This window comes from Oncorhynchus gorbuscha, linkage group LG14 (genome assembly GCF_021184085.1).
Source record: "Oncorhynchus gorbuscha isolate QuinsamMale2020 ecotype Even-year linkage group LG14, OgorEven_v1.0, whole genome shotgun sequence".
Classification (NCBI taxonomy): domain Eukaryota; kingdom Metazoa; phylum Chordata; class Actinopteri; order Salmoniformes; family Salmonidae; genus Oncorhynchus; species Oncorhynchus gorbuscha.
In genome coordinates, this window is record NC_060186.1 from 67,025,897 (window position 1) to 67,052,060 (window position 26,164).

At 42.9% G+C, this 26,164-nt stretch overlaps 2 protein-coding genes across 5 annotated transcripts; one reads left to right on the forward strand and one right to left on the reverse strand.

The window, feature by feature from the left end:
* Positions 1–10,668: 10,668 nt before the first annotated feature.
* Positions 10,669–16,884, reverse strand: slc25a47a (solute carrier family 25 member 47a). 2 transcript variants are annotated; one of them, XM_046298842.1, is made up of 6 exons: positions 15,916–16,884; positions 14,552–14,595; positions 13,247–13,318; positions 12,946–13,125; positions 11,900–12,170; positions 10,677–11,693 (listed from the first exon to the last, which is right to left on the reverse strand). In XM_046298842.1, exons 1-6 carry the CDS (start codon positions 15,950–15,952, stop codon positions 11,380–11,382), a joined length of 918 nt encoding a protein of 305 aa, XP_046154798.1. In that variant the 5' UTR covers positions 15,953–16,884; the 3' UTR covers positions 10,677–11,379. The 2 variants fall into 2 exon arrangements, with proteins under 2 accessions (XP_046154799.1, XP_046154798.1); XM_046298843.1 differs by lacking the exons at positions 13,247–13,318; positions 14,552–14,595; positions 15,916–16,884 and adding an exon at positions 12,765–12,841 and having other exon boundaries at positions 10,669–11,693; positions 12,946–13,000.
* On the forward strand, positions 15,381–25,702 carry slc25a29 (solute carrier family 25 member 29). 3 transcript variants are annotated; one of them, XM_046298841.1, is made up of 5 exons: positions 15,381–15,499; positions 20,858–20,901; positions 22,162–22,245; positions 23,032–23,239; positions 24,927–25,702. In XM_046298841.1, the coding sequence occupies exons 4-5, from the start codon at positions 23,032–23,034 to the stop codon at positions 25,493–25,495; spliced, it is 777 nt and encodes a 258-aa protein (XP_046154797.1). In that variant the 5' UTR covers positions 15,381–15,499; positions 20,858–20,901; positions 22,162–22,245; the 3' UTR covers positions 25,496–25,702. The 3 variants fall into 3 exon arrangements, with proteins under 3 accessions (XP_046154797.1, XP_046154796.1, XP_046154795.1); XM_046298840.1 differs by lacking the exon at positions 15,381–15,499 and adding an exon at positions 16,995–17,306; XM_046298839.1 differs by lacking the exon at positions 15,381–15,499 and adding an exon at positions 16,999–17,418.
* Positions 25,703–26,164: the final 462 nt, after the last annotated feature.

A 26,164-nucleotide genomic window follows, 5' to 3' on the forward strand; every position in this document is an offset into this window, starting at 1 on the left:
GAGCAGGTGACGTAGTGGTAAGAAAGGTCTGTATAGCTGCACCACAATGGCCTCTGATTAGGCCACTCTTCTATTCTGATGTGGCTTCATGCCTTTGGCCTTAGCAACAGGGAATGCAAGTGGAGACTTGAACATGAACACATTTTCAATAGGTTACAAATGAATAAATCTATCCCTGTCCAGAAGTAGTGTGGTGCGTTGTTAGCCAGCTTGTAACTTAGCTCAGTGAGATCTGTAGAAGCCTGCGTAATTGCACGCCGTTTTCGTTGCATAAGGGGAAAAGACATGCAGGGTTTAATTATGAGCAGAGAACAAAGGAAACATTGAGGGGTTTTCGTGTTTCACAACACACAGTCTGTAATACCTAGAATTTCATCAACTATGTCTTTGTTAGAGAGCCCAGTTTCCAGGAGAAGCCCTTATACCCAAATGTGCACAGATCTTTATGGTGATTGGCGTCTAGTTGGTTGTTAGTACAAATTAGCGACGCCCCCCCTGTGGTTTAATGTATAGCCCATTACACTGGCGGTACAGGCCTCTCTGGGGCTGTCCTCAGATGTCCTCCATTCACCTATTCTGTTTGTTTATTCATCCCATCATCCTTCCATCCCTCTTCTTTCATATTCCTGACAGTTCAGGCCAGGACTGGATAGAGGCTTCTCACGCTTTGACCCAAAGCCACATTACTACGATTATTCTAGGACTGTCCTTCAAGTTCAAAGCGCTCAGTGATGTGTGAGTTGTGTGTGTTTGCACGCATGCATACATGTCTTTGTGTGTGCATGTGCATGCCTTTGTGTGTGCATGTGATCATGTTTACTCAGCATGTTTGTGGGAAATAAGCAAGTCGAGAACCTTGATTTCAAAGGTTATCCCTCTCCACATCAGTTCTGGATAATGTGATTTTATTTGATTATTTTACTCAACAATAGATCTATCATCTCCCTGAAAGTTGCTAGAATTAAATGCTGCAGGATTTGAGGCATTGTTTGTGAATATTAAACAACAGTGTTGGTGGTTGGTGTTTGGCTCAATTCCATATGTGGCCAGTAGAGAGAGGTAGTGCACCACAGCAGAATATGCCCAGGAATCTGAGGTACTCAGTAGCAATCACCAACTGAGACTGTTCTATTGTAATCTAACGTTAGCCAACCTAAATATCAGCCTCATGCCCCAAGCTTCGACACTCTCCTATAGACCTCAGACAAACATGTGTTCAACCCTGGTTCATCTTTGCCACCTGGTTAAATGTCTTGTTGGATTTCACAAAGTCAAATGGCCCTTGGAAATATTTGGTTCACGCCTGATATGGGACTAATCACTCATGGTGGGGTAGTGTGAGGAGGGTGATGTTGTGTGTGTGTGTGTGTGTGTGTGTGTGTGTGTGTGTGTGTGTGTGTGTGTGTGTGTGTGTGTGTGTGTGTGTGTGTGTGTGTGTGTGTGTGTGTGTGTGTGTGTGTGTGTGTGTGTGTGTGTGTGTGTGTGTGTGTGTGTGTGTGTGTGAGAGAGAGAGAGAGAGTGACGCGTGTGCTATGGTAAAGGACCAGATCAGTCAAATCTAATGGGAAGACGTCTGTTCTGCATCAGCTCAGAACTGCCCCAGTTGAGTGATGAACCTCAGAACTGCCCCACTGGAGTGATGAACCTCAGAACTGCCCCACTGGAGTGATGAACCTCAGAACTGCCCCACTGGAGTGATGAACCTCAGAACTGCCCCACTGGAGTGATGAACCTCAGAACTGCCCCACTGGAGTGATGAACCTCAGAACTGCCCCACTGGAGTGATGAACCTCAGAACTGCCCCACTGGAGTGATGAACCTCAGAACTGCCCCACTGGAGTGATGAACCTCAGAACTGCCCCACTGGAGTGATGAACCTCAGAACTGCCCCACTGGAGTGATGAACCTCAGAACTGCCCCACTGGAGTGATGAACCTCAGAACTGCCCCACTGGAGTGATGAACCTCAGAACTGCCCCACTGGAGTGATGAACCTCAGAACTGCCCCACTGGAGTGATGAACCTCAGAACTGCCCCACTGGAGTGATGAACCTCAGAACTGCCCCAGTTGAGTGATGAACCTCAGAACTGCCCCAGTTGAGTGATGAACCTCAGAACTGCCCCAGTTGAGGGATGAACCTCAGAACTGCCCCACTGGAGTGATGAACCTCAGAACTGCCCCAGTTGAGGGATGAAACTCAGAACTGCCCCAGTGGAGTGACGAACCTCAGAACTGCCCCACTGGAGTGATGAACCTCAGAACTGCCCCAGTGGAGTGACGAACCTCAGAACTCCCCCAGTTGAGGGATGAACCTCAGAACTGCCCCAGTCGACTGATGAACCTCAGAACTGCCCCAGTCGAAAGTTAGCCTCGAGGTTAGAGCGTTGGGCCAGTAACTGAGAATCCTGGAGCAGATAAAGATAATGTCGCTGTGCAAGTAGACCTGGCCATGACCTCACTTCCCTGCGGGGGAGTTGGGATATGTAAAAAAGCCTTTCCATTACACACTTGTGTAACAGGACAAACATAGAGGGTCTGGCTGACAACTTCACGAAAACAATGTGAGATTCTGGATGGCCAGATTGCTAGCAAGAATAACAAGAAACACGGTTGTTTCTGTTGCTAAACAACCAACCTGTCTATAAGCAACCCCCCAAATTATTTATTATTAACTTTTGATGTCTCTTCTTTCCACTAGATGTCCATAGAGTTCTATTCTGAAACCATGGCTGGGTTAAACTGCAGTTGAAACCTTCAGGATACATAACACTGTTATAACAGTTATGACAGCTGATGTCCCGCATGTCATCAATGCGCTGCAAAGCACACAATGCTTTGCAGACATTTGATTAAATGCTAAATAAAACAAATACAATTGATTCAAAAAGGACACCTGTTCAGCTTGCTAGTATGCTGTGCTGTGTTCAATTCTGCAATTAACAGAGTAAGTGAGCACATCCACTCTTCAGTGGCTACTTTCACCAGACCATTTATTTGGTGCATTTCATACACATTCTGCCCAATGTCAAAAGTACAACTTTAAGTTTCAGAATAAATTACTTAAATAAATAACACACACATGTGACCAACACCCCCTTGAATGGCTTTAGAAGATAGAAGCTATTGCAATGCCTCAAAGTCAACCATATTTTTAGATCAGCAGCCATCACTCACCTCATAGCAGTATCCCACTAAAGAGGCATCATTGTAACAATATTCCATGAAGAGGGAGTACATTATTTATGTCACACACACAGAGAGACAGAGAGACAGATCTATGGTTACAGCATGGTCCATGAACATAAACTATTCATCACAGGATACCTGAGTAATACACAGAATACAACCCTCAAAATCAACAAAGAGATGAGTCATACTACTGACAGTACTATCATATTGCTCCTAGGAAGTGGCATGAGTTCTTTGTTTGTTATAAAATTGTAGGCGAGGCTTACTGTCAGCATGCAAAGTAGGCTGAACCTCGGCAGCAAGAGACAAAGGACACAGAGGCCAAGATTTTGCCACTGTTATTAGGTCATGAGCTGTAAGTAGTATGAACGTTCACATTTTGGCAGGCACAAAATACTATAACTGCCCTTATATTTTTTCAAAAACAATTTCTACTTTTCACACACTCTCTGTCCAGTCCCCGTAGTCATATCACTCTCTCACTAGTCCATGTAGCCATACCACTCACTCTCTTCAGTCCCTATTGTCATACCACTCTCTCACTAGTCCCTGTAGTCATACCACTCTCTCACTAGTCCCTGTAGTCATACCACTCTCTCAGTCCCTATTGTAGTCCCTTCAGTCCCTATTGTCATACCACTCTCTAGTCACTAGTCCCTGTAGTCATACCACTCTCTCACTAGTCTCTGTAGTCATACCACTCTCTCACTAGTAGTCCCTGTAGTCATACCACTCTCTCACTAGTCCCTGTAGTCATATCACTCTCCACTCTCTCTTCAGTCCCTATTGTCATACCACTCTCTCACTAGTCCCTGTAGTCATACCACTCTCTCACTAGTCCCTGTAGTCATATCACTCTCTCACTAGTCCATGTAGCCATACCACTCTCTCTCTTCAGTCCCTATTGTCATACCACTCTCTCACTAGTCCCTGTAGTCATACCACTCTCTCACTAGTCCCTGTAGTCATACCACTCTCTCACTAGTCCCTGTAGTCATACCACTCTCTCACTAGTCCCTGTAGTCATACCACTCTCTCACTAGTCTCTGTAGTCATACCACTCTCTCACTAGTCCCTGTAGTCATACCACTCTCTCACTAGTCCCTGTAGTCATACCACTCTCTCTCCAGTCCCTGTAGTCATACCACTCTCTCACTAGTCTCTGTAGTCATACCACTCTCTCACTAGTCATACCATCATTACTGCTTCTGCAGTCATTTTAGCCTCAATCAACAATCCCTTTAAAAATTGTGCACTTTGCAGCACATTGATAAAATGCTCAATTATCGCAAATAAAATTGATTCAAGTAGAGAAGTGCCTACAAAACAGACACGTACAGTTCAGCTTGCCTAATCGTATCTTTCTCTGCTTTGATGAAAAACATTTACATTTACGTCATTTCGCAGACGCTCTTATCCAGAGTGACATACATTTTCCATACTGGTCCCCCTTGGGAATCCAACACACAACCCTGGCGTTGCAAGATCCATGCTCTACCAACTAAGCTACAAGGGAGGAGAGGCAGGAGTTGCGAAGACCAGTGGTGGAAAAACTGCTGTCCTTCAGAGTCACAGCCAAGCTATTTGTCGTCTCTTCCTGGTACTCTCCCTGATATTGATAATTTCTCAGTACTTATTAACCATTATAAACTGGGTGGTTCGAGCCCTGAATGCTGATTGGCTGACAGCCGTGGTATATCAGACTGTATTCCACAGTTAAGACAAAACATTTATTTGAACTGCTCTAATTAAGTTGGTAACCGGTTTATAATAGCAATAAGGCACCTTGGGGTCTTGTGATTTATGACCAATATACCACGGCTAAGGGCTGTGTCCAGACACTCTGCGTTGTGTCTTGCTTAAGAGCAACCCTTAGCCGTAGTATATTGGCCATATACCACACCTCCTCAGGCCTTATTGCTTAAGTGTCCAACACACCTGGCTTCCCAGATTAAGGGGCAAGAATGAAAGTCAGTAGACAATGAGGCCTGAGGGGTACACTCTTTGAGTCCTTAGCCCAGAAAAGCAAGCCCAGAAAAGCATGTGCATATCATCTAACCAAGTGTTCACTAACCTTTTCTGGGTCAAGATCACTTCCGGAGTCGCTCAGATTTTTTTTTTGACATGACTGAAATAAACGTAATCCTATGCAACATTAAGATATTGAAAACAGTACTGTAGCAATGAGGTTTGTGCAGAAGGCTATAGGTCCAACACATTATCACTGCATATTGGCTTTACTTGAATTGCCCTGCCAAAGCATTTTTGTTTGGACCATTAAAATATATTTCATATTTCAAAATTTGAGGTAGGCTATGTCATCACATCGGTTATAGATCAATTGTTGTATTACTTGTGAGCATACATTTACAGCTGAGTGAGCATACATTAAAATATTTTTTTATTTTAATTTAGTTTACTGGGCTGATGGTGCCTGCATCTGATGGTCAGTCTCAGTGGAGGTAGAGAGAGAGCAGCAGACTGACGATCTGCCTTTCAACGTCACTCCGCTCTCCTTTTTCTCTGCTGACACTGACCAAAAAGGGACACCGTCTTCCAGCTGATGGCGAAACTGGAGTCACACTGCATTATTTAAATGTAAAGATGGCGCCGAAGAACATGGCAGACATTTTACATTCTCCCAACTAATTGTGCAATTTTGTAAGTTTTCTTGCTTAACTTATTTTGTAACTTGTTGTGTACATAATGTTGCTGCTACCATCTCTTATGACAAAAAATAACTTCTGGACATCAGAAAAGCGATAACTCACCGCGGACTGGAAGAAACTTTTTCCTTTAACGAGTCCGACGAGAAGGATATCCTGTTTTCACTGGAACAGGCCCAGATCCACGCCTTTTGCGTGAAGAAAAGACGCCGGAAAAGGGGAACCAGATTGGGGATCCTTCTGAGAAGCCGGAGGCGAATGAGTAAACTCCCAATGCCTTCCATTCTCCTTGCTAATGTGCAATCATTAGAAAATAAAATTGATGACCTACTATTAAGATTATCCTACCAACGGGACATTAAAAAAAATGTAACATTTTATGTTACACCGAGACGTGGCTGAACAAAGAAACGGACAATATAGAGCTGGCGGGATTTTTCATGCAGAACTGAGGCGCTACCTCTGGTGAGACGAGAGGTGGATCTGTGTGTCTTTTTTGACAATAACAGCTGGTGCGCGATGCATAATATTAAAGAAGTCTCAAGGTATTGCTCGCCTGAGGTAGAATACCTTATGATAAGCTGTAGACCACACTATCTGCCAAGAGAGGTCTCATCTATATTATTCGTAGCCGTCTATTTACCACCACAAAGTGAAGCTGCCACTAAGAAAGCTCTCAACCAACTCTATAAGGCCATAAAAAAAAAGAAAATGCTCACCCAGAAGCAGTGCTCCTAGTGGCCGGGGACTTTAATGCAGTCAAAATTAAATCAGTTTTACCATTTGTTTTACCAGCATCCAGAGGAAAAGAAATCCTAGACCACCTTTACTCCACACACAGAAATGCATACAAAGCTCTCCACTTGGAGAATCTGACCACAATTCTATCCTCCTGATTCCTGCTTACAAGCAAAAACTAAAGCAGGAAGTACCAGTGACTCACTCAATATGGAAGTGGTCAGATGGCGCAGATGCTATACTACAGGACAGTTTTGCTAGCACAGACTGGAATATGTTCCAGGATTCATCCAATGGCATTGAGGAATACACCACCTCAGTCATCGGCTTCATCAATAAGTGCATCGATGACGTCGTGCCCACAGTGACCTTACATACATCCCAACCAGAAGCCATGGATTACAGGCAACATCCACATCGAGCTAAAGGCAAGAGCTGTCACTTTCAAGGAGCGGGAAACTAATCCGGATGCTTATAAGAAATCCCGCTACACCCTCAGACAAACCATCAAACAAGCAAAGCGTCAATACAGTGTAAAAAAAATAATCACTCGTCAGATGTGGCAGGTCTTGAAAACTATTACGGACTACAAAGGGAAACCCAGATGTGAGCTGCCCAGTGACGTGAGCCTACCAGATGAGCTAAATGCCTTTTATGCTAGCTTCGAGGCAAGCAACACTGAAGCATGCATGAGAGCACCAGCTGATCTGGACCACTGTGTGATAACGCTCTCGGTAGCCGATGTGGACAAAACCTTTAAACCGGCTAGACGGATTACCAGGACATGTACTCAAAGCATGCGCGGACCAACTGTAAAGGGTTCACTGACATTTCCAACCTCTCCTGACTGAGTCTGTAATACCTACACATTTCAAACAGACCACCATAGTCTCTGTACACAAGGAAGCGAAGGTAACCTGCCTAAATGATTATCGACCCATGGCACTCACTTCGGTAGCCATGAAGTGCTTTGAAAGGCTGGTCATTGCTCAAATCAACAGCATCCGGACATCCTAGACCCACTCCAATTCGCATACCGCTCCAACAGTTCCACAGATAATGCAATCTCAATCGCACTCCACACCGCCCTTCTCACCTGGACAAAAGGAACACCTATGTGAGGATGCTGTAAGACGTGAGTAACTGGTGGCAGGGAAGTCAAACGCAGGAGAGCAGAACGTGGTGAATAGCCGGAGCAGTTTAAAATATAAAACTAACGGCAAATAAAACAACAAACACATGGGTACAAAAACCATAGCGCACCAGTAACACATAGCACGAATAACTTACAAATAAACAATTCCCGACAAGGACATGGGGGAAACAGAGGGAACATATACAACATGTACTGTAATTAGGGAATTGAAACCAGGTGAGTGTGAAAACAACACAAACCAAATGGAACATGAAAAATAGATTGGCGATGGCTAGAAGACGGGTGACATCGACCGCCCGAACAAGGAGAGGAACAGACTTCGGCAGAAGTCGTGACAGATGCTGTTCATCGACTACAGCTCAGCGTTCAACACTATAGTGTCCACGAAGCTCATCACTAAGCTAAGGACTCTGGGACTAAACACCTCCCTCTGCAACTGGATCCTGGACTTCCTTACGGGCCGCCCCAGGTGGTAAAAGTAGGCAACAAAATGTCTGCCACGCTGATCCTCAACACTGGGGCCCCTCAGGGGTGTGTACTTAGTCCCCTCCTGTATTACCTGTTCATCCATGACTGGGTGGCCAAACATGACTCCAACACCATCATTAAGTTTGCCGACAACACAATAGGCCTGATCACCGACAACAATGAGACAGCCTATAGTGAGGAGGTCAGAGAACTGGCTGTGTGGTGCCAGAACAACAACCTCTCCCTCAATGTGAGCAAGACCAGTAGCTGATCGTGGACTACAGGAAAAGGCGGGCCGAACAGGCCCCCATTAACATCAAAGGGACTGTAGTGGAGCGGGTCGAGAGTTTCAAGTTCCTTGGTGTCCACGTCACGTACGAAATATCATGCATGGTCCAAACATACCAAGACAGTCATGAAGAGGGCATGACAAAACCTTTTCCCCCTCAGGAGACAAAGATTTGAGAAAAGATTTGGCATGGGCCCCCAGATCCCCAGATGGCAACTGCTCAGCATCTGACCACAAGGCGCTACAGAGTGTAGTGCAAATGGCCCAGTACATCACTGGGGCCAAGCTTCCTGCCATCCAGGACCTATATAATAGGTGGTGTCAGAGGAAAGCCCATAAAATTGTCAGAGACTCCAGTCACCCAAGTTATAGACTGTTTTCTCTGCTACCGCACTGCAAGCGGTACCGGAGCGCCAAGTCTAGGACCAAAAGGCTCCCACAACATGATGCTGCCACCCCCGTGCTTCACGGTTGGGATGATGTTCTTCGGCTTGCAAGCATCCCACCTCATCCCAAAATGTTGGTCATTATGTTCATACGGTTCTATTTTTGTTTCATCAGACCAGAGGACATTTCTCCAAAAAGTAAGATCTTTGTCCCCATGTGCAGTTGCAAACTGTAGTCTGGCTTTTTTATGGCGGTTTGGAGCAGTGGCTTCTTCCTTGCTGAGCGGCTTTTCAGGTTATGTCGATATGGGACTCGTTTTTACTGTGGAAATAGATACTTTTGTACTTGTTTCCTCCAGCAACTTGACACGGTCTTTTGCTGTGGTTCTGGTATTGATTTGCACTTTTCGCACCAAAGTACGTTCATCTCTAGGAGATAGAACGCATCTCCTTCCTGAGCGATATGACGGCCGAGTGGTCCCATGGTGTTTATACTTGCGTACTATTGTTTGTATAGACGAACGTGGTACCTTCAGGCGTTTGGAAATTGCTCCCAAGGATGAACCAGACATGTGGAGGTCTACACTTGTTTTTCTGAGGTCTTGGCTGATTTCTTTTGATTTTCCCATAATGTCAAGCAAAGAGGCACCGAGTTTAAAGGTAGGCCTTGAAATACATCCACAGGTACACCTCCAATTGACTCAAATTATGTAGCCTATCAATTATGTAGCCAATTAGCCTATCAGAAGCTTCTAAAGCGATGAAATAATTTTCTGGAATTTTCCAAGCTGTTTAAAGTCAGTCAGTTTAGCGTATGTAAACTTCTGACCCACTGGAATTGTGATACAGTAAGTGAAATAATCTGTCTGTAAACAATTGTTGGAAGAATTACTTGTGTCATGCACGAAATAGATGTCCTAACCTACTTGCCAAAACTATAGTTTGTTAACAAGAAATGTGTGGAGTGGTTGAAAAATGAGTTTTATTAAATCCAAACTAAGTGTATGTAAACTTCTGACATCAACTGTATGTGCTGAGTAAGAACTTAAACATAAACTCACTCATAAAAACAGCATCTCTTTGCTGTATTTGTAGACAGTCTCTATCTAGTCATGGTTTTAAACGTTTTTAAATCTCATAACTTTGCTGTAGCTTCCTTTTATTCCTGCTACGTTACTGCAGACACGGTCATCTGAGCCATCCGATTGGTCAGCGGTAGGCCTATGGTGCACATGATTTGCTCTTGGGGCCCGTGGGGAAGTTTGTCCCTTCAGACACATGAAACGTTTCAAAATCTGAAAACTTTGGATTCCCGGCACGCAGGGCAGCTGAATCGGGTGCACCGAACGCAATGCTTTAGAGTTGGGTTTTTTACAGAAATATTTGGAGATGCCTTGGGGATCGATCAGTCGATTACGATTGACCGGTTGTTGACCACTGATCTAACCCCTCTACTGACCCGAGAGAGAGAGAGAGAGAGAGAGAGAGAGAGAGAGAGAGAGAGAGAGAGAGAGAGAGAGAGAGAGAGAGAGAGAGAGAGAGAGAGAGAGAGAGAGAGAGAGTAGAGAGAGAGATTTGAGAGAGTAGAGTAGAGAGAAGAGAGAGAAGAGAGAGTAGAGAGAGAGAAGAGAGAGAAGAGAGAGAGAGAGAGAAGAGAGAGAGAGAGAGAGAGAGAGAGAGAGAGAGAGAGAGAGAGAGAGAGAGAGAGAGAGAGAGACAGACAGAGAGAGTAGAGAGAGAGAGAGAGAAGAGAGAGTAGAGAGAGAGAAGAGAGAGTAGAGTAGAGAGAAGAGAGAGGGAGAGAAGAGAAAGAGAGAGTAGAGAGAGAGTAGAGAGAGAAAAAACAGAGAGAGAGAGAAAGGTCAGAGAGACGAACCGGGAGTGTGAGAGAATACAATCAAGGGAGAGAGGTACATTTGTCTAACAAGTCCAGTGTCTAGTGCCGAGCGATTTATGCTTTTTGAGGTCGGTTCGGTTTCCGTTAGATTATTACAAAATAATTAATTTTCAATTTTGATTATTTTTTAAACATTAATTAAATGCACTATGCATTATGTGGGTTGAATACTGTAACAGAATAAAACAATTAATAAAAGTCCCATGATGGTAGTGACTTCCCATTACTGCTTATCACTTATTAACCATAATTTATTCACATTACTTTAATAAAATATTTCAGTTGTTGTATATATTACATTTGTTTTATTTGATTAATGTATTATTTAATTCCAAGTCATCTGCGCAATGGATTTAGGTCATTGCAGTTAATTACAGCGTTTTATGCTCTAACCTATTGGAGATTTCAACTCCCCTACTACATTGCACAGTTCAGGCAGGACCGGATTTATCTCTAGAGACACTGTGCGATGTGCGCATTGAGCTAACAGAAAAAAACGAATGAAATGGAATTAAAATAATTGAACTAATTGGTCAATTAGTTGTTTAAAAAACAAAAAATAACCAACATTTTGGTTAATCACTCAGTGTCTACTCAAACTCTAGTTTGGGGGGTTCTATAGCATCAGGCTGTGTTCTGAGGAAGCCGACCAGGAGTTCATAGGTAGCGAACACAACCATGTTGACAGGGAAGGCACGTAGACAGTTGATACCCAAGCTCCTAAAGAACACCCCTGACCCCTCCATCCTGACTGTCTCTGTGATGCAGTGGACAAAGCCCTTGTATCTCTTGATATCCCTGGCTCCGTCCATCTGGAGGCGAGCCTTAATCACGTCCATGGGCGTACCCACTGTCCAGCCGGTCATACCAGCCACCCCGCCAGCTAGCATCACTCCTGTCCACTCTGAGAATCGCAAGAGATAGGGATTAGGGTTAAATGCTCTATCTATGAACTACAACAATAATTACTTTAACCATTTGTAGAGTAGAACACATTCATAAGAGGCCAACGTTGTATCCTGTTGAGGACAGAAGCCCACGCTTTGGACCAATAGAAAACCAACTGGAGGGTCAAAAGGTAAGCTATGGACCAAATAGAATCTCACCCACCTGGTCCCTTCTTTCCAGTCGGGGTGAACCACTCACAGAGTGTGCTGTAAGTCAGGAAGTAGGTGGCGTAGGACGGTCCGTCTCTCAGCATGAGAGGCAGAGCTCCCCTGTAGAGCCCCAGTACCCCCTCCTCTCTGACGATGGTCAGGAGACAGTGGACGGGGCCGCGGTACTTGGGTTTGGGCAAGTTGGCCCCTTTTCTGGCACGCATGGACTCTGTCTGACACTGCAGCCTGACTTTCACTATGTCGCCTGGTGACATCACTGTCACCTGAGAGACCAGAATAAGGAAACGAGACAGTCAGTGAATTCACATACAGGTTGGCAGTTACTCACTAATTACACTGTAACAGGACTACCATATTTTAAAACCAAATAATGTCAATAAATCAAATAAACTGATATTGGTCGAGTACACGTATTTTGCAGATATTATCGCAGGTGCAAAAAAATGCTTATGTTTCTAGCTCCAACAGTGCAGTAATACCTAACAGTACAAAACATTACACACAATTCCCTCAAGAAATTGAGAAATAAATTAACGAATATCAGAACAAGCAATGTCAGAGTCCAGAATATAAATAAATATGTATATGATGAGCCTTGACTAGAATACAGAGTATACATTTGAAGTGGATATAACCGTATGTAAACATTATTAAAGTGACCAGTGTTCAATGACTATGTACATAGGGCAGCAGTCTCTAAAGTGCAGGGTAGAGTACCGGGTGGTAGCCGGCTAGTAAAAGTGACTATGTTCAAGGCAGGGTAATGGGCGGAGGCCGGCTAGTGGTGACAATTTAACAGTCTGTTGGCCTAGAGATAGAAGCTGTTTTTCAGTCTCTCGGTCCCTGCTTTGATGCACCTGTGCTGTCGCCGCCTTCTAGATGGTAGCAGGGTGAACAATAAGGTCCAAGTCTGGATAACATGACATTGTCCTCCCTTAGAAAGTAAATACATTGGTCATACAATCACAAATCCTGTGAAAGTTCATTCTGGAAAACAACAACAAAAGAATATATATCCTCAGAAATAAAACTCCTCACCGTAGCCACACCCCCGGCCAGGCCGGAGAGGAAGATTTCTGGTTTGGTGTTTGGGGTTCCTGGTCCTCCCCTCAGCTGACTGAGACACTGACGGCAGTTCCTGTATATCCCAAACACCACAGAGGAAGTCATGGAAACCGTGGTAACAGGCAGGGACATCCCCTTGAAGAAGCCATGGACCTGGAGGTACAGGAGAGAGAGGAGGGTGGGTCAGTGTGCTTCTCAGTTTAGACATTAAGATAAGGTGACTGATGAACCAACTGATTAGGACTGCTTGATGGCGGAAAGGATTGACACTCACCCCTTCTTTAGATAACGTTGTTATGAAGCAATGCCAAATTCCAGTGAACTGCTTCTGAGTTTGTATCCTCACCTGTCAACGTCAGGAAGAGTTCAGCCTAGCAGGAGTTCTGTCATCACCAGAATAAGGCTCATGGCAACATCTTTAGGTATGTACAGTATCAGTCAAAAGTTTGGACACACCTACAAATTCAAGGGTTTTTCTTAATTTTTACTATTTTCTACATTTTAGAATAATAGTGAAGACATCAAAACGATTAAATAACACATATGGAATCACGTATTAACCAAAAAAGTGTTAAACAAATCAAAATATATTTTATATTTGAGATTTGAGATTCTTCAAAGTAGCCACCCTTTGCCTTGATGACAGCTTTGCAGACTCTTGCCATTCTCTCAATCAGGTTCATGAGGTAGTCACCTGGAATGCATTTCAATTAACAATTAACATTTCAATTACAGAAAATAGCCCCAATTTGGTAAAAAGATCAAGTACATATTATGGCAAGAACAGCTGAAATAAGCAAAGTGAAACAACAGCCCATCATTACCTTAAGACATGAAGGTCAGTCAATAAATAACATTTCAAGAACTTCTCAAGTTTCTTCAAGTGCAGTCGCAAAAACCATCAAGCGCTTTGATGAAACTGGCTCTCATGAGGACCATCACAGGAAAAGAAGACCCAGAGTTACCTCTGATGCAGAGGATACGTTCAATAGAGTTGACTGCACCTCGGATTGCAGCCCAAATAAATGCTTCACAGAGTTCAAGTAACAGACACATCTCAACATCAACTGTTCAGAGTAGACTGCGTAAATCAGGCCTTCATGGTCCAATTGCTGCAAAGAAACCACACTATTGAAGGACACCATTAATAAGAAGAGACTTGCTTGGGCCAAGAAACACGAGCAATGGACATAAGACAGGAGGAAATCTGTCCTTTGGTCTGACTGAAGGAAAAGCAGCCAACAAGTGCTCAGCATATGTGGGAACTCTTTCAAGAATGTTGGAAAATCATTCTTCAGAAAGCTAGTTGAGAGAATACCAAGAGTGTGCAAAGCTGTCATCAAGGCAAAGGGTGGCTACTTTGAAGAATCTAAAATATATTTTGATTTGTTTAACACTTTTTGGTTACTACATGATTCTCTATGTGTAATTTCATAGTTTTGATGTCTTCACTATTATTCTACAATGTAGAAAATAGTACAAATAAAGAAAAATCCTTGAATGAGTAGGTGTGTCCAAACTTTTGACTGGTATGGTTTTTCTCCACTTCAATAAAACACATTAACATCAAAACACTTACCTTTACTGTATCAAGCGGATATCCCACAGCAACACCACATGCCCCTGTGTTTAGACAGAGGAATGGAAATGATAAAGACCACACACATAGCAGACTAGGTGACATTGTTATTACAATGTTATTATAGCTAGCTTGATTGGTGAATGATGACATCTGTGTTAGCTAACCATCTTAATTAAGCAAACTCCAGGTGTTACTGTGGTAACATGACCACATTTCTATCACCAAATGTAAATTAAGGAGTTGCTAAGACGACTAGATACATGTATGAGAGTACATATCAGTCTGCCATGATGGTCCTTGTTTACAACATCCTAACATTGTGATGGCATATCAATTTTGACTGCCACATATTAAAATGATACTTTGTAATACTGTAAAAAACGTATTTGACACAAAGTAACATACAGTAGGTGCATGAGGTGGCCTGGTTAATCAAGGAGGATAGACTGCCAAAGATGTTACTATGTTTAGAAAAGGATTAGGATTTGGGTTTTGAGGCCTTCTGGACATTCCTGAATTGAACTGTATTGAATTCAATGTTGGACAAAAAAACTGGGTTTGAATCAGGCAATGTTTCTCTCACGAACTCTACAAGCCAGAATGTTGAATACAATTTGTTGTCTATGCAGTTCGTTCTTTTGGCGGTAGGAATGTAAGACAATATATGCACAGGAAAGTATAAATACAACAACTTTTCAAAGCGCTGGTAGTGTGTTCAGATTTCTATCATCATTCACAGAACAATGTAATCACGCGCACGAGCCTGCAAGTATGCATGCATCTCATTGTATACATGTATTTTCATATTGTGCGCATGCTTCAGGTCATATAAATCTGAAGGCACTACCAGTGCTTTGAAAAGTGCATGTAATTATACTTCTCTGTGTAGATATCGTCTTACATCCATACCGCCAAAAGAACCAACAGCATGAACATGGACAAAAGGTAAAGTACCTTCAAATATAATTTTATTCAACATTCTGGGATATTGAGGTCGTGAAAGGAAACGTTCCTGATTCAAATGCAGATTTCTGCCCGACAGAGATTTCAATGCAATTCTAAATCGGGTTTCCAGGTAACATTCTCCTGTACAATTATATAGACTATTATATATATAGACTCTCTATATACGCAGAGGCCTAGGCTGTTACGGTATAACCTCAAAAGCCCCCAAAAGGAGTGGGGTCACAAACTTCTATAACGAACGAACCTCCAAATATTATTGACGACGCACACATAATTCCTATGAATGATATTTTCCATGAGCTTGTTATTCAGGGCTCGGACAACCGACATTAATATTAGGCGACGTTGTTTTTAAATAACGCTATACAGCCTCGAGATCGCAATAGGTTACGTACCTCCTATGGATCCTGCCGCGAAATCGGCGATATGCATTCTTCAATCATAAGATAACTTGTGTGAAAACGATATCACTGCATGTTTCTCATGCTCCCACTGATTGTCGTTGTGTAAACTGTTTTCCCTGTTATAGAAGGACTATTCGAGTCAGTTATGTGAAGCTTCTGCGTCCTTCATACCAAAATACCACGTGTATGTTCGGTTGAGGGTTACGAAACAGAGGAGCCGAGTGTAGCCGAATAATGCCGAAGTTGCCATTGATAAGTTCGTGCGCTTCAAAACAGCCATCGTGTCTAAGCAATGACAGTATAATAAAGTGTCAAAGACACACTGAAACAGACATTGAATGGCCTTATCAAAGCTTTTGAAAAAATAATTACAAATGTAATAGGACTATAACAACATATTCAACATAAAAATGAACTATCCTGGTCGCAGTTGCAAATGAGAACCTGTTCTCAACTAGCCTACCTGGTTAAATAAAGGTGAAATAAATAAAAATCCTTACAAATGCCCTCTAAGCAAATGTTATTCTAGCACAAAACCAGTAATTGTTTAATGCTAAATATCTCAAGATACTCATTGAAGTAATGCCACGTTGAGAAACAATTCAGCTTTTTCTCTTAGAAAGAGGCATAAAGGCATATTGTGTCTAAAACTAGTGTCTAAAACGGAGAACTGTTCTGAAATACATAATGTCATTGATAAGGTTAAAACGAGAAGTTTGAAAGGTGGTAGCTATTCCATGATATGCTCGTCCATACGTGACCTTGAATGTCGGTAGTTAAGCCATAACATATGGAATAGTTCCTATTTTGTCCAGGTTTGGCATATGTATGATATGGTAATCGCAATTTTCAGCAGCCAAATGTTTTTCAGCCCGTTTGCTTATTCGTAGAAACATCTATTTCCCTATGTACAATCGATATTATTTCAAACCTGCCATAATGATTCAAACGAGAGTTGGTTGTGTTTTTTTTCTTCATCAATGACTAAAAGCGTCACACCGTATTGCTGACGCAACCTTGAAAGTGCGATTATTTTCATACACAACCAATAAACGTTGGGGGTAAGATTGAAAAGAGGGGTGGTGCCTTCCACACTGTAATGCGATTGGATACGATGTTTACCCGAAGCAGGTAGTAAACACCTCCAATGCCAACTGTCAAAACGTTGGTCAAACAGACACAGAGTCAAGGTTACTACAGAGAGGGGATCGTAAGTCACTTAGCTCGGACAGTTCATGGAGGTCGTGTAGCTACTCTATTCATACCTCAGTGATTCTAACGGCCGCAACAAGGAAACATTAGCTAGCATGTTAATAGCACATTAGCCTAGCTACGAGACGAAGACTGTTGCCAACTAGCGCAGCTGTGTTTCATCAAACTGTGTAAGTGGCAAACGAATCGGCATCAAAAAGTATTAATTAACCGACATTTGACACTTAATCGCAAATTTGTACTGAAGAGTGGTGATGGACTTTCTCGCTGGCTGCATTGGCGGTAAGTCTGATTTGAAGCACATCAACCCAGGAGGCAGCTTTAGCTAACTACTGGCTGCACTAAGCCAATCAGGGAAGGCAAGCGCACCCATCCATCGTCATATGCTACCTATCGTCACACCACACACAGAGATAATTGTCTTTAAACCAATTTGAGAAATTCATTCTTACATTGTGTAAATTTGTGTGAGCTATGTATGTCATTGCGATTGTTCAACTCTAGCCTTGTTCACATGATCACCCGGCTAACTACTGTAGGTAGTTAAATCGATAGTGTGTGATAATGCAATCCCATTCCGCGATTTAAACCGCATTTTTGTACTTGGCGCAAGTGGGTCGACAGGGCACGCAAGGTTAATTTTCCAAATTATATCTATATAAATGGGAAAACGTGTGACATAATGTAGATGTCTAGAACTTTTCAGACAATGCATTAAACCAGTAACTGTGTGATTGTAACTGTAACAGAATACCTTTACGTCCGTCCCCTCGCCCATACTCGGGCGCGAACCAGGGACCCTCTGCACACATCGACAACAGTCACCCTCGAAGCATCGTTACACATCGCTCCACAAAAGCCGCGGCCCTTGCAGAGCAAGGGGAACTACTGCTTCAAGGTCTCAGAGCAAGTGACGTAACCGATTGAAACGCTATTTAGCGCGCACCGCTAACTAAGCTAGCCGTTTCACATCCGTCACATGACCATAGCAGCAGGGAAGTAGAGGTGCTGAACTCCCTGAAAATAAAAAATATGAATACATTTTTTATTATAATTATTATTCTATATTTTTTTTATTAAGGTAGTGCACTGCGGTAAAAATCACAGCATCACAACAGATAACCTAAGATGGCTCTACTGTAAAAAGGATGTTATCTAGACATACCCCTTAACAGACCAATCACACTCTCCCTCCTGCTGTCACTGGTCTGCTATGGAAGGGTCTGGTGTACATGTAAACCCATAGGGGAGGGATTCGCATGCTCAATGTTAGTGGAATGGTGTGAAAAGCCCGACTCGACTCAGAAGGCAACTTTAGTATTATGTGGGAATGTAAAGCCTATTAGATCCACTATTTGGAGGTGAGCCATAAACATACATGAGTGTAAACTATCCTCCATGTTGGCACCAGGTGTTCCATAACAATACTATTCTAATTGCTATTCTGACTAGAATGTGGTTGTTGGAACTTTTGCTGCCAACATGGCACGCTGCAAAAGTGGGCGGCAGGTAGCTTAGTGTTTAAGAGCGTTGGGCCAGTAACTGAAAGGTTGCTGGTTCAAATCCCTGAGCTGATTAGGTGAAAAATGTGCCTGTGCCCTTGAGCAAGGCACTTAACCTTAATTGCTCCAGTAAGTCGCTCTGGATAAGAGTGCCTGCTAAATGACTCAAATGCATTAGGCTTTCAAAGCAATCATTCCAAGCTGACCTTAGGGGAATGAAAAACATGCATAGTTACTTTGTACCATAATATAAATGCAACATGTAAAGTGTTGGTCCCATGTTTCATGAGCTGAAATAAAAGATCCCAGAAATGTTCCATACGCACCCAAACTTATTTCTCTCAAATGTTGTGCACAAATATATTTACATCCCTATTGGTGAGCATGTTTCTCCTTTGCCAAGACAATCCATCCACCTGACAGGTGTGGCATATCAAGAAGCTGATTAAACATCATGATCATTACACAGGTGCACCTTGTGCTGGGGAAAGTAAAAGGCCACTCTAAAATGTGCAATTTTGTCACACAACACAATGCCATGTGTCTCAAGTTTTGAGTGTGCAATTGGCATGCTGACTGCAGGAATGTCCACCAGAGTTGTTGCCAGATAATTTACTGTTAATTTCTCTACCATAAGCTGCCTCCAACGTTGTTTTGGAGAATTTGGCAGAACGTCCAACCCGCCTCACAACCGCAGACCTCATGTAACCACGCCAGCCCAGGACCTCCACATCCGGCTTCCTCAACTGCGGGATCATCTGAGACCAGCCACCTGAACAGTTGATGAAACTGAGGAGCATTTCTGTCTGTTATAAAGCTCTTTTGTGGGAAAAAACTCTTTCTGATTGGGTGGGTCTGGTTGCCCAGTGGGTGGGCCTATGCATTTCCAGGCCCACCCATGGCTGCACCCCTGCCCAGTCATGTAAAATCCATAGATTATGACCAAATTAACTTATTTCATTTTACGATTTCCTTATATAAACTGTAACTCAGTAAAATCGTTGACATTTTCTCATTTTTATATATTTTTGTTAGGTATAGATACAAAAAGTGAAAGAAAATTTTAAATAACTCAACTTACAAATTACCCAGGGTACTGTTAGTTTGCTGGTAGTTTTTTCTGCTGTAGCTACAGAATGTATTGTAAAATATGACCAAAATGGCCCTTTGCCTGCCGGTTGCCAAGGGCACAAGTAATCGTGTCAGTTTCTCTTTTAAGGTAAGGATTTATGGTAGGGACATCCCAAGGATCACATGCCTACTGCTGTTCTTTTCCTGGCTTACAAAAGGAGGCCGGCTCTGATTGGCTGGCTGTGGCACAGCAGGCGCTTAGTAAGGATTATCCTTGCTCTTTTAGCCAGTCCCAGAGAGGCACAGACAGACCAAAGACTGAAAGATGGCCTACAGCCACAGAGTTCTGCAAGCTCTGTTTGGGTTGTAGCATTCTGTTGGTGCACTACACATTCCAACCTTCAATAATGTTGTTTGTTTTGGAACGATTGATGCCAGTTTGGAGTATAGTCCGCCAATATCAAGGCCTATAGCAGGACAGTTGCTGCCAGGGCCCAGGGCTAAGGTTTCACCCTGTATTCAGAGCCATTGGGAGTGGATGAGAGGGCTTGTACACATGTTATGTACAGTACCTTCCAGAGCAGTCGCTTGGACAAAGCTATTCCTGAAGGAGACTCAGTCTCTCCCCAGTGGCCTTGCCATATATGAGGCAGAGGTCTGTCATACCTAGATTCAAATACTATTTTAAATACTTTGCTGGTGCTTGATTGAGCCAGCCTGGCTAATGGACTAATATAATAGTTTCAACTATGAACCCTGCCCGTCTGGCACGCAAGGCAGGCGGGAGCAAATGCTTCAACTATTTGAAAGATTCTAAAATGGTATTTGAACCCAGGTCTGCTGTCGGTCTACAGTTAGGCTACAGGTTGTTGTTGATGGCTACAGGGTTTCCATTTCCTGATGTGATGTCCTCTGTGGGTTGAGAGCCAACATTAAAAGGCTTATGTTTACAATTTCTGTCGTTGAGATCTGAATAGCGGACATGGCTATTTATTTAGTTTACAGAAACAATGTTTTGGTTGCTATAAATAACTTATTTTTTTCCTACCAGAATACAACTTCTCAAACGATCTGTGTATCACAATCTGCTCTCGGTTAAGTATAGCGTAGTCTATCCTGTCTGACTGCTGTCTCGTTCTTCTCTTCAGGTGCTGCCGGAGTCTTAGTAGGGCACCCTTTTGACACGGTTAAGGTGAGTCTGGTTGTTCTCCTTTTGGGCTTTTCTTTCCATTATATGAAAATAAAGCTTGCAGTCACTAAGTTCAATAGTTGCTGCTTGTCTCAAACAACCATAAATAGCAGCAATACAGTATAGTAAGGGGAAATTTATGACCGTATTCTCCACACTATAACAGATGCTATTTTGTTTGTATGTATGCTACTGATTTCATATACATCCTGCTTGGGTAGGTCTAATGATTGTGGAAGATTTCCTTGTTAATGTATCAAGGACTTTCTTCGTTTCACAGAAAAGGTCTTACTTCTACACAACTGTACACTGTAGTAAGTACAGTGTACAGCGGCAGCGTAGCCTAGTGGTTAGAGCGTTGGACTAGTAACCGGAAGGTTGCGAGTTCAAACCCCCGAGCTGACAAGGTACAAATCTGTCGTTCTGCCCCTGAACAGGCAGTTAACCCACTGTTCCCAGGCCGTCATTGAAAATAAGAATATGTTCTTAACTGACTTGCCTCTTTAAATAAAGGTAAAAATAAAAAAAAATAAAACAGCAAAGGTCAACCCATCTCTCTGTCACTTTGACTCTTATTTTTGTTGAACCACAACAAGAATAGGACTCGTCCCCATCCCCTATCAACATTTTGATGTCTGAGTTTACCAAGTTGTGTCAGAAAAATCTTGTTTATATACTTCATGGCAGTACATACACTATATATACAAAAGTATGGGGACACCACTTCAAATTAGTGGATTTGGCTATTTCAGCCACACCCATTGCTGACCGGTGTATAAAATCGAGCACACAGCCATGCAATCTCCATAGACAAACATTGGCAGTAGAATGGCCTTACTAAGAGCTTAGTGGCTTTCATCTTGGCACTGTCATAGCATGCCACATTTCCAACAAATCAGTTAGTCAAATTTCTGCCCAGCTAGAGCTGCCCCGGGCAACTGTAAGTACTGTTATTGTGAAGTGGAAACGTCTACAACGCCTCAGCCGTGAAGTGGTAGGCCACATAATTTGTAAGTCGCTCTGGATAAGAGCGTCTGCTAAATGACTTAAATGTAAATGTAAATCTCAGAGAACGGGACCGCTGAAGCCCCTGAAGCCCCTGGTCATGTAGTGTATAATTGTGTGTATTGGTAAGCTACTCTGTATTCCCTCATTTTTGTTCCTATGTTGTGATACTGTTGTCAGGAAGTGTTGGTTTGTTCAATAGGGATGCTGTTTGGCCATCCAGGTTCTCTTTGACCTTGACCTGTGTGTGTGTTGCAGGTGAGACTCCAGGTTCAGAATGTGGACAAGCCTCTCTACCGTGGGACCTACCACTGTTTCCAGTCCATCGTTCGGCAGGAGTCGGTAAGTCCTACCTAGATCTTTATCATTAAGTGGAAACTGCGTCTCCAATTTAACTTTAAACAGGCGATGAGCTCATGTTAAGTTGTCATGTTTGGTATATTATAGTCCTATAGGCTTCAGATTTGTTTGAGACTTTGGCCACTCTCTCATCAACACAACCACATTGAAGTCTGCTCTGCTTGAGGTCAGTTTGTCCTAAGCGCTGATCCTAGACCTGTCTCTTTCAGACGACCTCACCTGTGTTGTCTTGTGACTGATTGTTATGGGCCTGATAGAATACTCACAGAGCTGATGGGTGTGGGAGAGGCAGTAGCACAGAGCTAGCTCTACAGTGCAACCATTTTACTCGCAAATGCGCAAACATATTTAGCTGTGCGACCTGGAATTTTTATTCAAGAGCACTTTTTATTTAAGAGCGCTAGTGTCCCTTGAAAAATGAAGGATTCTACCCTTATTACCACAAATATTTTTCATTGTGCTGCTAAATTTCTTGGTGTGTGCCTACGTTTTCCACACATGCTCCTAGTTTTAAAAAAGGTAAGCGTAGCGCCCTGTAGCAAAATATGGGCATTGGGAAAAGATATTATGGTTTGTGTTCTGTTCACTTTATAAGGGTTTTAACTAGTTTATAAATGAATCTACAATATCCATTGAGTTAGAATTATGTGTCCCACTCTTTTCATGCTCCACATGAGTCCATAGCCTGAAATATAAAATGTTTTTAATTTCTCCCTTTCTCCCTCTCTTTGCCTGACCCATCTCTCCCTCCTTCACCCCCCACCCCAGATGTTTGGGCTGTACAAAGGCATCGGCTCCCCCATGATGGGCCTAACCTTCATCAATGCCATAGTGTTTGGAGTGCAGGGAAACGCTATGCGTTACCTGGGCCACGACACCCCTATGAACCAGTTCCTGGCCGGGGCCGCAGCCGGAACCATCCAGTGTGTCATCTGCTGCCCCATGGAGCTGGCCAAGACACGCATGCAGATGCAAGGTAGGGATTATCAAAAAGATGGGCTTTTAATGTCTCGTTCAAAACAGCTGGGAACTCAAAAATCTCAGACTTCAGTGCATTCAATACAACCGGCAACTCAGGGAAAAAATAGACCTCTGACTGGGAAAAATAGGCCTCTGACTGGGAAAAATAGGCCTCTGACTGGGAAAAATAGTTTTGAACGCTCATCCAAATCGGAATTCCAAGCTGGAAACTCCGGCATCTTTCAAGAGCTCCGACCTGGAGGTCAACATCATAATTTAATAATTCATTAATAATAATTTAATCATAATTTTTCTGCTTTCCCAGTTGTCTTGAAAGCACCATTTTAATACGAGGAAAATAGGGGAGATAACTACTATTCTCCAACTGCTTAAAATGGTCTGAATTAGAAAATGGTGCTTTTCTTTACACGTGTGTCATGGTGAGGTATACACCAGGTCATCTGACCACTAGATGTCCTTGTATACCCATGCATGTAATAGATGCACACGTATTTCAATTGAAGTTGCTATAAAAAAGTCATGAACAAGTATTGGACATTATTTTGACAACCTTGGGGACCATTGTTGATAATTCGATATCATATTGATTTGAGTGAAGTATGTTGTGATGACCATACCATTGTTGCAAGCATGCAACACTGCCTTAGGAGAGTGCAATATCATGATTTCATGAGGTATTTGTTACTTTAAGATAACAAAAACTGTTGTCAACACTTTCATGAATACTTTACTGGGCAAAAGTGTTCCATGTTTCATTCATTGGTTTCCCCAGTATTTGGTGGTGGAGCAACTTCGCTAACTAGCCAGCAAGTTGAACAATTTGTGGATTGTACTCTGCCTTTTCAAGCTAGCGACTTAGCTACCTCCTTAGCGAACAATCATTTCTAAGAAGCACATTCTGTGTAGTTGATGTTTGTGCAGATGTTTTTGTTCTAGTTAGCAAACGTTTCTAGCTAGTTGTCAAATGTTTGTCATTTTAGCTTATCTGAGCTAGCTAGCATAATGTACTCTGTGCACTGCCCCTACACTGTTGGAAAGCGTGTGTACCATAGACGGATGGGTTGTTTAGCAACAAAGCCGATGCATACTCAACTTTGGGGCAAAACAAAGTGGGTTGCCTTAGTATCAAAGGATTATTGACAACATGTTAACTATATTGTAAACTGTAAAACATTTTTTTTTTCTCTAATACATAGTTACAGTTGTTGGTTAGCTAGCTAGCAATTTTTTTGCTATATTAGCATTGACGTGACATAAGTGAAAACACCTAAAAACAAGACACCCATACGTAGAATGTATGCACACATGACTGTAAGTCGCTTTGGATAAAAGCGTCTGCTAAATGGCATTTATTATTATTATTATTATAAGAACAACATACAACTAGCTGAAACAAGCCACCTACGATACTCCACATGGCTGCTTCTAGTCATTGCTTCTAGAGATCTGACCATTCAGAATCATAACACACTGCCTTTTTCCTCTGCAATGCGCATGCATAATTCTGGTGACATTGTCAACCCACCCGTCTATAGTATCAGTTTTTAAAGGGTTCACTAATGGCACTAACTATTAAAATGTTTTCAAAACATGTATGGCCACGTATTTCATGTTTCTCCTAGCGTCAACCTTTCCATATTGGTACCCATCACTAGTATTTATAATTATACTGTGTTACTAAGGCACTGGGGAGAAGAAGTCCAAGAGGAAGCTGTACAAGAACTCCCTGGACTGTCTGGCCCGTATCTACAAGCGGGAGGGGCTGTCGGGGGTGAACCGTGGCATGGTTACCACGCTGATCCGAGAAACCCCCGGTTTTGGGGTCTACTTCCTGGCCTATGACGTCCTGACTCGCTCCATTGGCTGTGAACCTGACGACCCCTACATGATCCCCAAACTGCTATTCGCCGGTGGGATGTCCGGGATTGCCTCTTGGCTCTCCACCTATCCAGTGGACGTGATTAAGTCCCGCCTCCAGGCGGATGGGGTGGGTGGGGTCTACCAGTACACCAGCATCGCTGACTGCGTGCGGCAGAGTGTGAGGAGGGAGGGGCTCAGGGTGTTCACGCGAGGTCTTACCTCCACCCTGCTCAGGGCGTTTCCCGTCAATGCTGCCACCTTCGCCACCGTCACGCTGGTGCTGCTGTACGCACGGGGAGTGGAAGAGGGGCCCAAAGACTGTGAGCTGGGGCTCCCCAACACAGCTCACCACACACCGCTACCGCAGCAGACCCAGGCTTCCAGCTTGTGATCTGAGTCTGGAGGTGTTACTCCCACCAAAGCTGCTCTACTGTGGGGTGGGGGAGGCGACTCCAGGCCTTCTAGGCAGCGTTCTTTTGTCCAGTGTCTGTGTTCTTTTGCCCATCTTAATCTTTTATTTTTATTGACCATTCTGAGGTATGGCTTTTTCTTTGCAACTCTGCCTAGAAAGCCAGCCTCCAAGAGTCACCTCTTCACTGTTGACGTTGAGACTGGTGTTTTGATGGTACTACGCTGTATTTCTAATCAATTTGATGTTATTTAAATAGACTAAAAATTTGCTTTTCTTTCAAAAACAAGGGCATTTCTAAGTGACCTCAAACTTTTGAACAGTAGTGTAAATCTATAGATTTGCAGGCTAAGACTGCACTTGACTTGTATATATAATTTACTTTGGGGGGGGGTTATTTTGTATCATGTTTAAAGTAACCGTTATTTCCTGCCTTATTACATTTTAACAGTTTTACTGAAATGGAGAAGTCGAAGCACTGATATCTTTGGAAGATGTGACAAAAAAGACTGAGATTGAACCCAAAGTTTAATATGCCACTTTCTCTCTCAGACCATAGTATTGCTCAAATGGTTAAGTTCTGGTTAAATTGCTGGTACTAACTGGTACAACCACATGTATACTAACAAGCACTGTAATGGTATGGTTATG